Source organism: Otolemur garnettii, unplaced genomic scaffold (genome assembly GCF_000181295.1).
Source record: "Otolemur garnettii isolate 467f Iridium unplaced genomic scaffold, OtoGar3 scaffold00006, whole genome shotgun sequence".
Classification (NCBI taxonomy): domain Eukaryota; kingdom Metazoa; phylum Chordata; class Mammalia; order Primates; family Galagidae; genus Otolemur; species Otolemur garnettii.
The window spans coordinates 42,463,316-42,478,887 of NW_003852401.1; the positions used below are offsets into that span (position 1 = coordinate 42,463,316).

At 39.7% G+C, this 15,572-nt stretch overlaps 1 protein-coding gene across 5 annotated transcripts in view; it reads left to right on the forward strand.

The window, feature by feature from the left end:
• NTRK2 (neurotrophic receptor tyrosine kinase 2) overlaps positions 1-15,572 on the forward strand; it is a 341,040-nt gene that overhangs the window by 75,683 nt on the left and 249,785 nt on the right. For all 5 annotated transcript variants that reach the window (XM_012813035.1, XM_012813015.1, XM_012813022.1 and 2 more), the window contains one exon: positions 1,775-1,874. In XM_012813035.1, coding sequence (XP_012668489.1) covers positions 1,775-1,874 — 100 coding nt within the window. The remainder of the gene's footprint in view (positions 1-1,774; positions 1,875-15,572) is intronic.

The window sequence follows — 15,572 nt, forward strand, 5'->3', positions numbered from 1 at the left end:
GTTACACTGTAGTAACAAATGCCCCAAATCTCAGTGGCTACAACCAACAAGAGTCTCTTTCTTGCTTCATTATGTGTGTTGGCTGGGAGTTCTGTTCATCTTTGTCCTCATTTCAGGACTAGGCTGACAAAGCATCCACATTTTTGAAAGTTAGCATTTTTTAAATAGAGAGAAAAAGATTTCCAGAGCAGGATGGAGCAGGCTTTTTTAACCTTGGTACTGTTGGCATTTTGGAATAAGTAATTCTTGGTTTGATGGGCCTGTCCTGGACACTGTAGGGTATTTAGCAGCATCCCCAGCCTCTACCCCCTAGGTGCAGAAGTACCCCTCTATACCCTAATCCTGATGGTTGCCAAATGTCTTTGGGTGGCAAAGTGAGCCCTAGTTGGGAACCTATGCTTCATACCGTGATCTCAGACTAGAATTGAAGTTCTACACCCTGGAAGCAACATGTCTTAACTAGTCACAGAAACCCACCTAACCACAAGCAAACAGGAGGTACATCCTATGAGAAGAAACACAGAAAAAAACAGAAATATTAGGTGACTAGAGCTAGTCATTACCAAAGATGAGGATAATAATATCCATCTTAAGGATTATGATGCAAATTAAATGAAACAATGATGCTTATGCATCTTAAGTCACTGTAAACATCTCAGACATTTAGAGCAGAAGTTGGCAAACTATGTCCAAGTCGTTTTGTAAATAAAGTTTTATTGGAGCATAGTTATGCCCGTTTGTTTACATATCATGTGTGGCTGTCAAGCTATACCAGCAGAGACAGTAGCTGGCAAAGCCTGAAATATTTACCATTTGAAAGTTTACAGCCAAACTTTGCCAACTACTAGTTTAGAGACTTGAACTTTTCTTTGGAAGCAGGACCTTGGCTGAGCAAGACTGGAAAGAGATACAAGTGCTGCTTATATCTTTGTTTTGAAAATGTTAAGATACTCTTAAAATAGCATCATGCCTTGATCGGCAGCACTGGTGGCAGTGTGATCACATTGCTCCTTGGACCTCTGTCTTTCCCACCTCAGGGTTGTGATGGGATTCACATATATGTGCCTCTAACCCCTCCACTTGTGGAACCCACCTTGCAATTAACACCTTTACATTTACAAACACTTTTCTGGGCGGCGTGTGTCATACCTACAAGATAAGTGCGCATGTCACAAGTATGCAGTTCGATGAGTTTCACAAGTGGAACTCATCCCACAGTGCCCTCCTGCTTCCTTCCTGTCAAACTCCCTATTCCTAGCGTACCCTGACTTCTAACGGCAGAAACAGCTAATCTAAAAAAAAATTCTTTTTATTGTGGACGGTTTCAAACATGCACTATAATAGAATAGTAAAATGAACCCCATTGTATTCTCCAACAGCTTCAAAAATCAGCCCCATTTTGCCCTCCACGTTTCACATTCTCTGTCTCTCTCTTTCTCTCAGACGGGTGGATAGATAGATATTATATCTATACCTATAACATATCAGTTAGAGCTTTATGAACTTTATGCGCTTTAACTTCTATTATCAATTAACATATCAATTAGAGCTTTTGGTGCCTTATGAGCTTTGACTTCTATTATCTCCTTGCAAAGTAGACATAATGGCAGGTCCTACTATTCTTGTAGGGGTTCTAAGGAGTGAGTTGCAGAAGATCTGTTATAAGAAGGCGCGTTAAGCATTCAGCCAATGTTAACTGTCATTATCATCATTACCATATGATTATAGGGAACTAATTAGCAAGGTTATAACCACCCTCTCGTCCTTTCTCTAGGTGTATGCTGTGGTGGTAATTGCATCTGTGGTGGGATTTTGTCTGCTAGTAATGCTGTTTCTGCTTAAGTTGGCAAGACACTCCAAGTTTGGCATGAAAGGTAAGAAGGGTTCTGTTTATTTTGCTTCTTATGTGGAACCGTTTTTGGCTTATGACTAATGCTAATTACTGCTAAAGAAGGAAGCAGCTAGATTTACGATGATTAGGTTTTTAAGGCTGGAAAAAATAGCAACAAGGATGTGATACTACAAATCCAGACAGAGCAAAATAATGTTGATTACTCAGCACTACCCGCTTTCCCATGAGGACAGTTGTCCCACAAGACATAGAACTGGTTTCCTGAGTATCGAGTGACTAGCAGTGATAGGGACTAATAGCGCTCTATTTTTCCTTTTGCTCTAGAAAGGCAAGGGACGCACACTGGTGATAGGATAGTCTGGACGTGGACTCGGTGCAGAAAGGTCTTTTCTGCTGTACATTTGCTTCGCACCCCTCAGTGGTGTGCTTTTGGTTGCTACTGTTTCCCTAGATTCTCATTCTCTGACATTTCAAACAACAGAGTTGAGGAGCAAAATAAGAATAGCTGTTGGTGCGACCCGGGAGCTTCGTGAAAGAGTGGCCTTTTCTTTTTAAGGTGGAAAACCTCTCAATGCTAGATTAAAAATTAAGGCTATATTGCCTGAGGATAGATACTTGGCCCTTTTTTTTAGAGGATTGAAAATTAATTTGAAGTGGGGAGAAACTTATATAAATGTAAGTGAAGAGTTTCAATCATTTAAAAGTGTCACTCTGAAGTTTACACTTACCTATTGGCTAATTTGTACAAAATATGTTATATTTTGTGTGGTCTCTTATAGAGAGATAGTATTTTAAGTGAGTGGGAAAGAGGAGAAGGTTTAGTGTCTTAGTTGTGTTGGGGAACAAGTCTGGTGGGTTTCCTTATCTGTAGGTCTAGTAGAATCACTGTTATGTTGCTTGTTGACAGGGAAGGGAATATTTAAGTAGCACCAAGTTCTCCAACATACACCGGAGTCTGGGGTAGATCAGATCTTAGTTCTCATGTTTCTTCCTTTCCTTTTATTGGTGTCTGTGACCAAGATCCCCAAGCCAGAGATGAACAGGGAGAGGTAGTAGTAAATTGGGGCTTTAACAACCCCCTGGAACCTCGCCCTGATTCCTCCCTGGCCCGCTCATACTTGACATTTCTTAAAGAGGAGAAAAGATCTTTCATTCTCTAATGATCAGTAGCCTTGAGAGAGGGACTGGATTTAATTCATGCTACAGTGGTGGTTCTCAAACTTGATTGTGAGCCACAAGCTCCTGTAGGACTTGTGAAAATGTAGATTGCTGGGCCACCCCACAGAGTCTCTGATGTAGTAGGTCTGAGCTGGACCTGAGAACTGGCATTTTGGGCAGTTTCTGGGGGATCCTGAAGCTTCTATTGCCTGAGCATTCTTTAGGATCACTGTTTCATGTCATACAGTAACGTGGGCTACTGTGCTCTCTTAAGAATGTGGCAGGGCTGGGGGAGGCACTGCAGGCCAAACTCACCCACTGCTTTGCAAACCTTTCGGAGTCCCCAAGTCTCAACTGGCACCCCAGCCTGCTTTCGGCCACTATCTACCACAGCATTTAGTTTTTATCATTTTGTCAGGTGCTTTTTTTCCTTATGGGCACTGGGAGTGGATATCCCCAAGCATAGATTTCAATGTCTTAAAGCGCTTGTTTGAGATCTTTTATTCCTTGGGCCTCTTCAGAGAGAGGATGTGTCCTCATTCTTCCAGGAGCTCAGCAAAAGCTTTGGCAATCCTTGAACTAAAATTTAGGAGCCCCTCTCCATCCTTGGTTTAGGAAAACCACTGGCAGAATTACCAGTAAACAACAACCTACTCCCTATACTGAAGCAATGGAAGAGAAAAAAGATAGACATTTAGTTTCAGAGAAGATTGCATTTCATATCAGACAACAGCTTGTCCTGGAGGCAAAGACTGAACCGGTATTTTATTTGGATAATTTGGGCGTGATTACCACTAAAGCACCTCCATTTTCTGTGTATGACCTGAGGGTAGCCTTAATGAATTGGAAGAAACAGTTTGCTTAACCTTGCCACAGGATTGGTAAATGACTTCCTTCAGGCAATATGTACTATATATATTCATATATATATTGTAGGTTTTTCCTTCCTTATTCCTAAACATAAATAAAACCGGTTTTAGAAATTTTGTTTCCGAGACTCATGTTCCTGCTTGGAATAGCTTATTTTTCTATTTTTAGCTACACGTCTATCTGTGGCATGATTACGAACAAAATGAGCCTGATCTGGGGTTATTGTTTTACAAGTCAGATGCTGAGTTGATAATCTTTGGGGATCTAGAAATTAAGATGTAGCTCATGCATTGAATGCAAATGAAACTGCATAAAAAGTGACATTTCAAAATTAATGTAAGTTAATGTACGCTAAGTGCTATTAGAGCTGGGATTACCACTGAAAAACATATGTCTTAAAAAGGGAAGACTACGTAAAAACACTGTTAGACTTCCCGAAATAACCAGGCAATATGTCAGTCGTGATTTCTGAGTATGAACTGTGCACAGTGTTGGCCAGAATTAGACAAATGTGAGAGGCTGATGGCTGGTGTGCATCTGAGCTATTCGGAATGCAATTCCTGCCCTCATAATCATCTTTGTGGAGGTTGTAAGCCCATCCCTATTCTCTCGTCCTGGAGACAGATTGAGACAGAAAGATGGTGATCAGCTCACCCATACGTGCTTACAACTTTTTACCCATCCTTAGCATTTCATGGTTTATCTCAAGTGTTGACTATTCTGCTCTGTAGTGAAAGCCTTAAAATTATAAATTGCCATTTAACACTGTTGATTCAGAGGGCCCAGGTTAACACAAGCCAGAAACCTCTTAAGATCACACTACAGCTGAATGCAGGTCCACTTAAGCTTTGTGGATTGACCTAATACCCTAAATATTATAACACTGCTTCTGTGGAAAGGTGTTCTCTAAATTCTTCACTAATGAGTTAAACCTGGACTTGAAGATCAGTGAGCTGTGCTGTTGACTTTGGAGATGGGTCTAAGGGATGGTAAACTCCATTAGGTTTTGTTCTGTGGATTCCCCATAAACCCCATAGCTGACAGTCCAACACTGACTAGGAAGCACAGACTGTGAGCTCCAAGGTGACAGTGTTCATGTTTGCGGTTCATCTTTCTTGACCTCTTGCCTAACTCAGAATTGCCACTCAATAAATATTAATTGATGGAATGATCAGAGAGAATTTTTAACTTCATCCACTTCAGCTTGGTAACTGGAAAACATTTAGTATTTGGAAGATGCCTAACATGTGAATGGTTGAAGAGAGACCCTGGGACTTTTCCAAAGTTTCTGTAGGGAAGAAAGTTCCTTTTCTAGAATCTTCTTCTTTTTTAAAAAAATTATTCCAGATAAGTAATGGCCATAAATAAGAGGTCTCTTTGTCCAAGTTTTGCTATAGGTTATATTGCCTTTTATACATTGTTTTAAACAATTACTTTTGTTTACGTTTTGAGGATTCCCTTTGGCGTTTTATTTTGCACATGGACATCCTCAGTTTCTACCTCCCTGCCTTTGAATGTATGACGGTGGAATCTGTGTCTTTTTCCAGTTCTGAAGTCAGCAGAAGGGCCACACTGGGATCCATATTTTCCTGTTAACCTAGACTTTATCTTTCATTACTGCTTGATATAGGTTAAGCTCCTGTTGTGTCCAGTAGGCTTCGGGGCCTGTTACAATAAAGATGTCAAGAGGTAGAATTTCTTCTGGTCCATTTTCTCCTGTTCATCTCTGTACCTTAACACTGTCCTATTGCTTTTTGGTTGAATATCTAGCTACCGTAATTGCAGAAGCCCCGACTAATGCCCCTGTGTTAGTGCATCTGTATAGGGACCATTCATATACGTGTTTAAGATGGAGGAGTAAAATGTGTAACACATGGATCTAAGTCTTTGTCAGCATTGCTATCCCTGTATGTAAATGCAGAGCTTTATCCCTTTTCTTCTAAGGCTGCCTCTGATTTATTTTAATTTTAGTTTTCACTGAAGTAGGGCTTAAAGAATTTTCCAGAGCGGCTTTATTGCCAAGGACTAGGCAACCAGACCCTTGAATGCTGTTGTGCTGTAACCAAGTCTTCTGTTTAGCTCTCACATTGCTTCCTGGCTCTTTCTCTTTATTGAAGACGTGCATATGAAGGGGAAATGGAAGCGTCTATGAGCACAAGGGCTGCCAAGTCTTTAAAGAGCGCTCCACGTTGGGAGTCCTGCCCACGGCATTAATGGTGTACACGGTTGCAAAAAATCTAAGGAAGCCAGCAGGGAGGAGGAGGCTTGGCATTCTTTGCCCTGATGAAGAATAGCTTCGGCTATCAGCTTTGTGTTACTTGCGTTTCTTGGTTGAAGTCCACGTGTGATATTTATTCCCTAAGTACTGACGCATCCTTTGTCCCTCTAAGGTAAAATGTCTAAGTGACCCTGTAGAAGGCGCTAGAACAGGAAGCCTTTCTCTCCTTCTGTGTGGACAGCCTGCACAGATTTTCTCTGCAGCTTGGGATTCTTGTACATAAACCGCCTTATCTGAGTTCGTTTCTGCTAGTTGAGCTCTAGAGGTTTCCAATTAGAAAAGACTGAAAAGCTACACGGCCCCAAGATGCAGAGCCAGGTTTTCCTGACTCCAGAGTCAAGGCCCACAGTGTAAGTTCCTGCTCTTACAAATGATCTTTTAAATGTCTTTCAACAGCAACCAAAAAATCTGGGTACTTAAAAATAGTCATAAACATAGTGGGGCCAAAGCTAAAGGGGTTGAAGGTTAAAGCCTTTTATATGAGCTGAAAACAATTCTGGAAAATTTAGGAGGTTGAGTTTAACAGATATTTGGATCAGCTTTTAAAAGAGGGGAAAACATGTCCAAAAGCCAGAAACACAGTTGCAGAAACATCTGTAAGGACAAACTCTTTTCCATATGCACCCTCCTCTATTTTTTTTTTTAAAGAAAAATAATGTCAAAAGTAACAAATGGTTGCCTCCTCGTTTTTCAAAATTTCAAGCAGTTTAGAAATATATAAAGTTAAAAATGGAAATTCCCGTCACTTTGTTCTCTTCCTCCTATTGCCACTCCTGGAGATAACTCTTCAGATGCGTAGAGTATGTATAGTACATGAATCATCAAGTACAGAGTTTCATCTTTGGTTCCATAAAGAAATTATACTGCTAATCTAGTTCTGCATCCCTATAGATCTTTCTGGATCAGTATCTACCTTTCTACTGTGTTCTTTTGAACAGTATTTCCTAAGTGTCTAATACCAGGCCGCTTGTCTCTGAAACCGAGCTTTGCCTCTGATGAGCTGTGTGACTTGGAGTAAGTATTTCGTCCTCTTTTGCCCCAGCATTTGGGGCGATGACAGTACCGACTTCACAGAGTTATTACGAAGACAAAGTGAATTTACAGGTGTGAAGCCCTGGAGAAAGTTCCTGGCGTTTAGTAATTGCTCTATGAGTATTTACTGTCATGATGATGATGAAGATTCGTGATTTATTTGACTTTTCTTCTTTTAATGAACGTTTAAGTTCTTATCGTGTTTTCAGAACAATCACTTCAAATAAGACTTTCTATATAGAGATAGATACTTGGGGATGTACTGGTGAGAGAAAAGACGTGTCTGTTTCAAATGTGAATAGCTTACCTTGCATAAATTCTCTTTCGATTTCCTCTCCCACTGACAGTGTGGGAGGATACCCTTCTGTTTATTACTCTCATTCATAGTGGCTCCGATGATCGATCTTTTGTATTTTTGTCATTTTAGGTTAAAAATGATACCTTAATTAATTATAAAGTTAAGCATCTTTATTACGTGAAGAATGAGAAAAAAAGGTTTATTTATATTGATGTGTAGACATTATTGATTGTGTATTAATTTTTTATTGGTTATATATGTTGCTCATAGTTTCTAGTAGTTTCTTTTTGCTTTTTGATACTGTATTTTGGCAAACAAAAAGATTTACCTTTTTACAGAATCAAATTGTCCATATTTTCCATTTTGTATCTTGCTTCGGAATGCCTTTCTCATGCTCGAGTAAACGTATTTTAAATATTTCTTTTGCTAGTTTTGTTTTTTAAAAACGTAGCTCTTTAATCTTTCTGCAATGATTTTTTTTTTAATTTGGTGTAAAGTGCTGGTGCCTTTTTCAGAGACATATAGAATGAAGACCTTTGAACAAATTTTAGTGTGACATTCTCAGAGAGAACAAATAGTATCATTTTCAATTCATGGAATCAGGAGGCCAGTAATAAAAACAAAACTTTTAAAGAACTAAGCAATTAGCTCTTTGTGAAATAAATAATGAGTTTATTGTTTTTTTCTTATAATGTGGGAATATAAACTTCACAAAATAGTGTCAGAGAAAATAAGTTTTCACAGAAACCTTTTTAAAAAAAAAAAAAAAAACTACCCTCCTCCTAGCTTCAAATTGAGCTCCGAGTTTATCTCAGCACTCTCTTGGTAGAGAACAAAATTTATCAATACCAATCAAATCCTCAGAAATTTCATAAAAGACATTCAGTTGAAAGGGACACTGAGTAATTAGCCAAACTGAAAATGTAACTAAAGAAAAGAATTAGCCGTAGCCTTCCTTTGCTGTTGTTTGGAGGTGTTATGCAAAGCTCTTGGCCATGTGTTTGTGAGGGTGAAGACTGACTTTCCAAAGTCTCTGACTTTTGTGCCAACGTTTGGGTTACGCCTGTCTGAGAACAGAAGATACTTATTGTTTGCAGCATATTGAAAAAGTGTGTAGAACTTTTAAGAATTGGCTACAGAAGTGCGGACAGGATGCAGAAGAATCGGCCTTTCTCCCTTTGGCCTTGGAAGTGAACTTAACCCTACCTTTTAATTGCCTGTCTCACCTGGCATCCCCACAAGCCTGCTGTGAGTCAGCGGAGAGCTCACACTGGCTGGTAATGTAGAAAGTGGATGTACTATTCTTTGGGGACTCTGCTGCTAGTTTCACTAAAAGGTAAAAGATCCTTTAAGAAAGTTGATTTTATACTTGAACGTCAGAAAGAACTATTGTCTGTAGATCTTTGGCCTTCTGTGAACTTTGAGGTGAAGTTCAAGCTCCTGTCATAGAGATCATGGATGGCCTATTTGAAAGAGGACTTTCAGACTCTGAAAACTGCCTGGTTTTCCTCCTCTTCTCCCCGTTTCTCCTCTGCCTTTTATCGTTTTTCCTGCCGTTTTGTCCCCCACCTCTGTGCTTCCTGACTTCATCTTCTTCCCTCTCTCCTTCGCGTTTCCTCTTCCTCATTCCTAACTTCTGATTTTGGTGGACAAGCTTTTCAGAATTTATGAAGAGGACATAATAACTTGGCTTACATACTAACATATGCTTTGATTTTATCTTACTTTATTTTGGGCAAGAATACTGAACGACTGTGGGAATACACTGAGCTCTAACTCAGCAGAACTATCACGTGGCGTTTGGGAAGCAGCCTGTTTGAATAATGCACATCTTTTGGGTTCGTAAGTTATTAACTCTTAAGTCTTTAACCTGGGAAGCATTTAGGAATATGATATGGGGGACTTATGAATCCAACAAGCTTGGGTTTAAATTCCAGACTTCCCATCCACTAACCATCATTTTGGGGAAACATTTTACACTTTAAGTCTTAATTCCTCCTTGATCAATTGAGGGAGTTACACCCATCTCTCAGGTGATTCTAAGAATGAAATCAGTGCTTAGTTTAGTGTCTGGCTGTTGGAACTAATTCCATAAGAGGTATTTTTAAGATTTATGTTTAATACGTCATTAAAGAAAAGATTATGGAGAGATACCTGTCTGAATTTATATTGAGTCTGAATTATACAAAAATGTCACAAATACAGAGTGTGTGTCAGTGTTTCCAGGGTTATGAGTTGAATTTATAGAAAAAGTTGTAATTACAGCGTGTCTCTACTTTATGGGCATGTATCATGTGTGCAGATTTGATGAAATTTGTGCCTTAAAGACAGTACCTATGAGTTAATAAAATTCTTACTTTTATTGTCCTCTGGGCAATTCCTCAGCTTAAAGTTCCTTGGCTTAAATTGTTCTGGGGTTTATGAGAGACTGTTCTGGTGGATTGCTTGACTTGGTATGTAGGTTTCAGCGGTTTCTTTTGGGAGGAACATTTGCGGAAGGAAGGGGTCAGAAGGGTCAGAGGTGGGATGGGGATGGGACAGCCGCCACTCATTAGCTTACATGTAGAAACACGGGCTCATGGCCACTTCCAATGTGCTTTCTTTTTGCATGGAAAGTATTTCAGTTGTTAGTTAAAATGCTTTCTTTTATACAAAAATAGCTTTAATTTTGATGTGTTTACAGCTTGCTAGAGAGGAAAAGAGGGATTCTGGAGAAATTAAATTCTTCCTTATGTCATAGCTTGTCATTCATATTATTATAAACATAGACCAAGACACCGCATTTCCTGTGAGAGAAGCCAAGCCTCGGATAGCAGTGGAAGATCTTTGTTTTTATCAAAGCATCAACAAAAGTAGAAACACATTGGCTTTTTCTATGATCATCCGGGAACTTTAGTGACCTGAGGACAGAGAATGAGAAGGGCGGGGGAAGAGAGTGAGAGCGAGCTAGCAAGCCGGTGACCCTATCTCCACAAGTCCTTTGTAAGATATTAATATCCTGAATTGAAGGCACAAGAGTCATCTCAGCTCCAACTAGTGACAGTGGAAGGAAGGAAGGGGAGTTGAGCGCAGGGTTAGGGGCAGTGTGGGAGGGGAGAATGGTAAGAATTAAGTGGTGTTTCTATTTACAGTTGTGGTTGTTAACTTCAGTTGTCCTGGCACGACTTGAGTGGAGTCAACCACCCGATTGAGCCTTTCCCCCACTTGCATCTTGGATCATCTGTAAAAGAAAATTATGTAAAGATCAGAAATAATAATGCAGCACTAAAATCATCTGAGGTTCCCCTCCAGCTTTAATATCTACCATACTGTTACAAAACTACTATATACAATCACACACTCACTCAAAAGGTCTGCCATGAACTTTGGTGAGATCCTTTATTATTTTCGTATGTAACAACATAGTTGTTTTTTATTTTGTGTTTTTTTTTTTCCCTCCGTTGTGGAACCACAGTCTCCTTACTGCTAACATATGAAGTGTTGGATCTGTATGGTCAACACTAAATATCCCTGGATACGTTTTCAGACTTGGGGTCACCTCAAGAAAATATTCCCTCTAAATTAATAACAGAAGCCTTATCTTATTTTGCTGGCATTCCCAGTAACTCTGTTTACTATTAATTTGCATGTAGCATGCATCCTGGCAAATGTACCCTTGACATCCGAGCTTGGGAGCCAATCCCAGCCTGGCCTTGGCTATCTCTTCCAGGAGTGGCGTGGGTTTCAGGGAACAGTTCAACAGCTGGGCTGCTTTCTGACTCTCTGTGCGTCAAACTTCACAGCGTGGCTCTGTCATTTTGTTTGAAGTAAATCATTGGAATTTAAGACTTTTCATTATTGGAATGCCACCTACCCTATAGCCCAGATAAATAATTTCTCTATTATTTACATGTAGCTTTTCCACTATGAGTATGGACAGTTACAAGGTGATTGAGGTAGATATACATTTATATGAATATCCCATAATAATCTATCCCTTATATTACACACACACACATCTTGTGTTGCTGTGGCAGAAGGTAGAGGAATTGGTAACATTTTTAGGATTGCATTGAGAATGGAGCAGGCACGTAATTTAGGCAAAGATGGTAAGGTCTGTGACTTTCTTTTTCTATACTTTAATAAAATACCTATTTTCTGGACTGGGAGTTAATCTTCTGCCATTCCGGGGAATCTCAGACAACTGTAGGTAACCACATAGAAACTGGGTATTTTCTCTGCTAGCTCAGGTCTCTCCCTTTCCTCCTCTTTCCTCAGGTTGCATTTCTGTTTCCCAGGAGGTAGTGGCATGTGTGTTTCAGGGTTGGTAAAGTGCCACCACAGCCCAGGAGGGCACGTATCTGTGGCCATGGTGGTCATTTCTGTGTGTTGGTGGCTGTCCGTCTTCCCACCATCTGTGCAAGTCACCAGCTTATATGAACCCACTTCTGCTGCTTTCACACGCCTCTTGGCAAAGGTGTCATTGCAGTATGGGGGACACAGGTAATGCTGAGCCTGACCCAGCCCTCTGCCTGAACACACTGCACAATGTTTGTGTAATATTCTGCTTTAGTGCTCCCATGATAGGCTTGGGATTTCTCTGGCTTCTGGACAGGACTTCTCAAAAAGGGTTCAGGATTATTCTTTAAACCCGACTCGAGGTTCTGTGTGTCCCCACCTTCCAAACATGGCCGAGGGACAGGCTGTAGGACTTTTCCCGCCCGTGTCTAATTTTTTGTTTCTCTTATACTTCCTATTTTGTAGGGGTCCAGAAAGAATATGAAAGGTGGTTCTGCCTGATTTCATCTTCCAAATTATTTTCATCGTTACATGTGGTTCTTATTTTTCTCCAATGTTTTATTATGACATTTTCAACACAAATAAAAGTTGAAGGAATATTAACAATTAACATCCATATACTCAACACACAGATTCAACCTCTGCTTAACATTTTTCTAGTAGCAAAAATCTTTCCCACCTCATGTTCCATCACTTCTCACCTCTCCAGCCTCTTTTCCCTAAAACTAAGGACACAGTATCGTGAAAGCACAACCACAACACCATTACCACTGCACTTAGGAAAATTAGAATAACTCTGTAGTAACAGATAATACTTGGTCTAGCTTCGAAATTTCTCGACTGTTCAAAACTGTCTTTTCTAGATACTTATGTTTCAAATCAAGATCAATGCAAACTTCATGTGTGGCATTTTGTTACTGTATTTCATTGGTCCCTTTCACTGGAGCCCAGTACATGGACACTTTTTTTTCCCCTCCTGACAGTGACTATTTTAAGAGACCAGGTAGTTGTCCTGTGTAATGTCCCTCATTCTGCCTCTGATCGTTTCTTTGTAGTATTCTTTAATTTGTCACTTACACTCTGTATTTCCTGTAAATTGGAACTTATTTCTAAAGGCTTGGCTAGATTTAGGTGAGAGGGTTTGGAACTCAGAACACCTCTGAGGAAGCTGTGCACTTCATCTTGGGCACATCTGAAAGCACACTATGTGGGGTTGGTACGCTGTCCGTACCAGTAGGATCTCTTTTTCAAGATGACAGCCACCAGGTCTTTTTGTTATAAATGTCACATTTTTCCCTTTGGTATTCCTAGGTCTTTTATAGAGTGTTAGTTTGACATCTTGCAAATATCCTTTTTTCCCTAAATTTGACCCTAATGGGGCTTACCATCCTTTCCTAAAAGTTATTTAATTTCCAAGGGTTGCAGAATAATATTTTTCTAATCCAATCATTCCTTATTCCTTCTATAGCTTGGCTTTCGTCCATTTTTTTTTTTAAAGCATATTCTGGTGTTGGCCATGGATTTCAACTTTTTCATTCCAGTTCTGCCTCCGTGGCTGTCCCTAAAGGCATGAATGGATGCGTGGTATCCAGCTGCCCATGACAGGGAGGCTGGCGAAGTTATAGAAAAGGTTATGTTGATAATGACTATATCAAAAAAGATATTTTATTGTAAGAGCATAATAAACCTAAGCACTTTGATGAGTCCCTGCTGCATTTCATGGTTGTTGGTAGAATCAGAGACAGAGAGCTGACCTCAAGCTGGGGAACCACCCAGAGCCTGAGGACCAACCCAAGGCTGCCTGGTATAGGTGGATCCAGGGCCAGAAGCCAGGCCTGGTGACTCCAGCTTTCATGTTTTATGCTGAGAGCCTCAGAACCATCATGAGAAGACCCCACAAAAAACTTATTTCCATACCGTATTTGCTGCTTGAGCTCATTGCTTGTCACTAGTATGTAATTGCTGCTGGATGACACTGTTTCTCAAAGCTGGGGACACGAGATCTGTAGTAACAAGACGTTTTTTAGAGATTCTTTGGGACTAGTGTTTTATTTTATTTTTTATTTATTTACTTTTCCTTTATTAAATCATAATGGTGTACATTAATGCATTTATGGGGTACAATGTGCCGATTTGATATAGAATGTGGAATGCTCACATCTAACTGATTGACATAATCATCTCCTTGCATACTTGTTGTGGTAAGACACTTATACTCCATTCTTAATAGTTCTGAAATGTACCATTGTATTATGCACATTAGGTGATGTCCCACCAAACACCCTCCCTCCTCCCAGCTTCCCCTCTCTTTCCCCTCCCCCTCTTCTTTCCTCCTTCTTTCTGGACTATAGTTATGTTTTATCATTCATATAAATGTGTAGGTGATTATATACTGATTTCATAGTAGTATTGAGTACATTGGGTACTTTTTTTTTTCCATTCTTGAGATACGTTACTAAGAAGAATATGTTCCAGCTCCATCCAGGTAAACATAAAAGATGTGAAGTCTCCATCTTTTTATGGCTGCATAGTATTCTGTGGTGTGTGTGTGTAGGTATATATATTTTATATACCACAGTTTGTTAATCCATTTTACAACAAAGACATTTGCACCAGAATGTTTACTGCAGCCCAATTAATAATTGCCAAGTCATGGGACTAATATTTTAAATTTTGATCTTTCTATTTTTATTTTAATTTGGGAAAAATATACCTGGCACATCATACTTTGGTTTCATGATATTATAGTTTAGGAAGTTAAAAGAATGGAAAAAAAATTTAAAAAATGAAGTAAAAAATTAAAAATATTAAATAAATGATGACCCTCTGGAAGTGTTCCCCAGTGTACTCATGGCCTGCTAGAGTTGTTACTTACCCCATTGTCACAGCCACTTGAGACCAGAAAGGGGTACAACCTGGGTTTTGAATTAAATCTTGACTTTTTCTCAGAATCCTTCTCATCTTTTCGGTCTGATTCCTTTTATCCAACCCAGTTTATTCTAAGACCTGAGTTGTTACATCATCTCTTGGCTGATACAATTTGAGCAAAATTCTCTCTCTTTGATATGTCAGTTGCTATTGACAGGAAAGTCGTAGCACTCTTTGAAAACTCAGTGTATTTTCAGAGTGACCAAACACATCGTGGGACTTCTTCTATTTTTCCCTCATCACAATGGTTAAACACTAAACAGAGCCCATTTTAGCTGGAAAGACAAGGCTAAGAGTAAGGGTATAAAGCTTCAGGATTTTGAGGCCAGGCATTTCCAGAGAGGGAGAGAGCACCTGACCTCTCTGGTTTATCGTTCTCCCAACACATTCCTCACAGGATTTGGCCGTTTTGGTCTGAATTAATCTTTCTAGAGTCACCATTGGTGGTGGTGGTGGTGATGGTGGATCTAGTTGGCCTGTGACCAGCTCTCCTTAAATGTCTTTTTCTATCTCTATGCTTCACCCCTCTTATTCTCTTCCTGTTTTGGAAAATTTTGATTGCCTATTACCTTTGGAGATCTTCTATCTTCTTTTCTTCTTTCTTCTTCTACTACTTTTCTCTCCTCTCTGACCCTAGGTGGTGTGGAATAGCATCTTTGCATCCTTCTCCCATAAGACCTGGGAATCTGATTCTTCTTAAGACTTCATTACTGTCATGTAGCTGTTCCTCTTTATGAATTGCTCGGCAATACATATTTATTCTGCCTTTTTTTCTCACATATCACTTGATATGCTTCTAGGTTAGCAAATTCAAGGATACTATTATAACTCAGCTATTACCAGCAAACAAGCACATTTGAAAAGATAGATCTGCCATG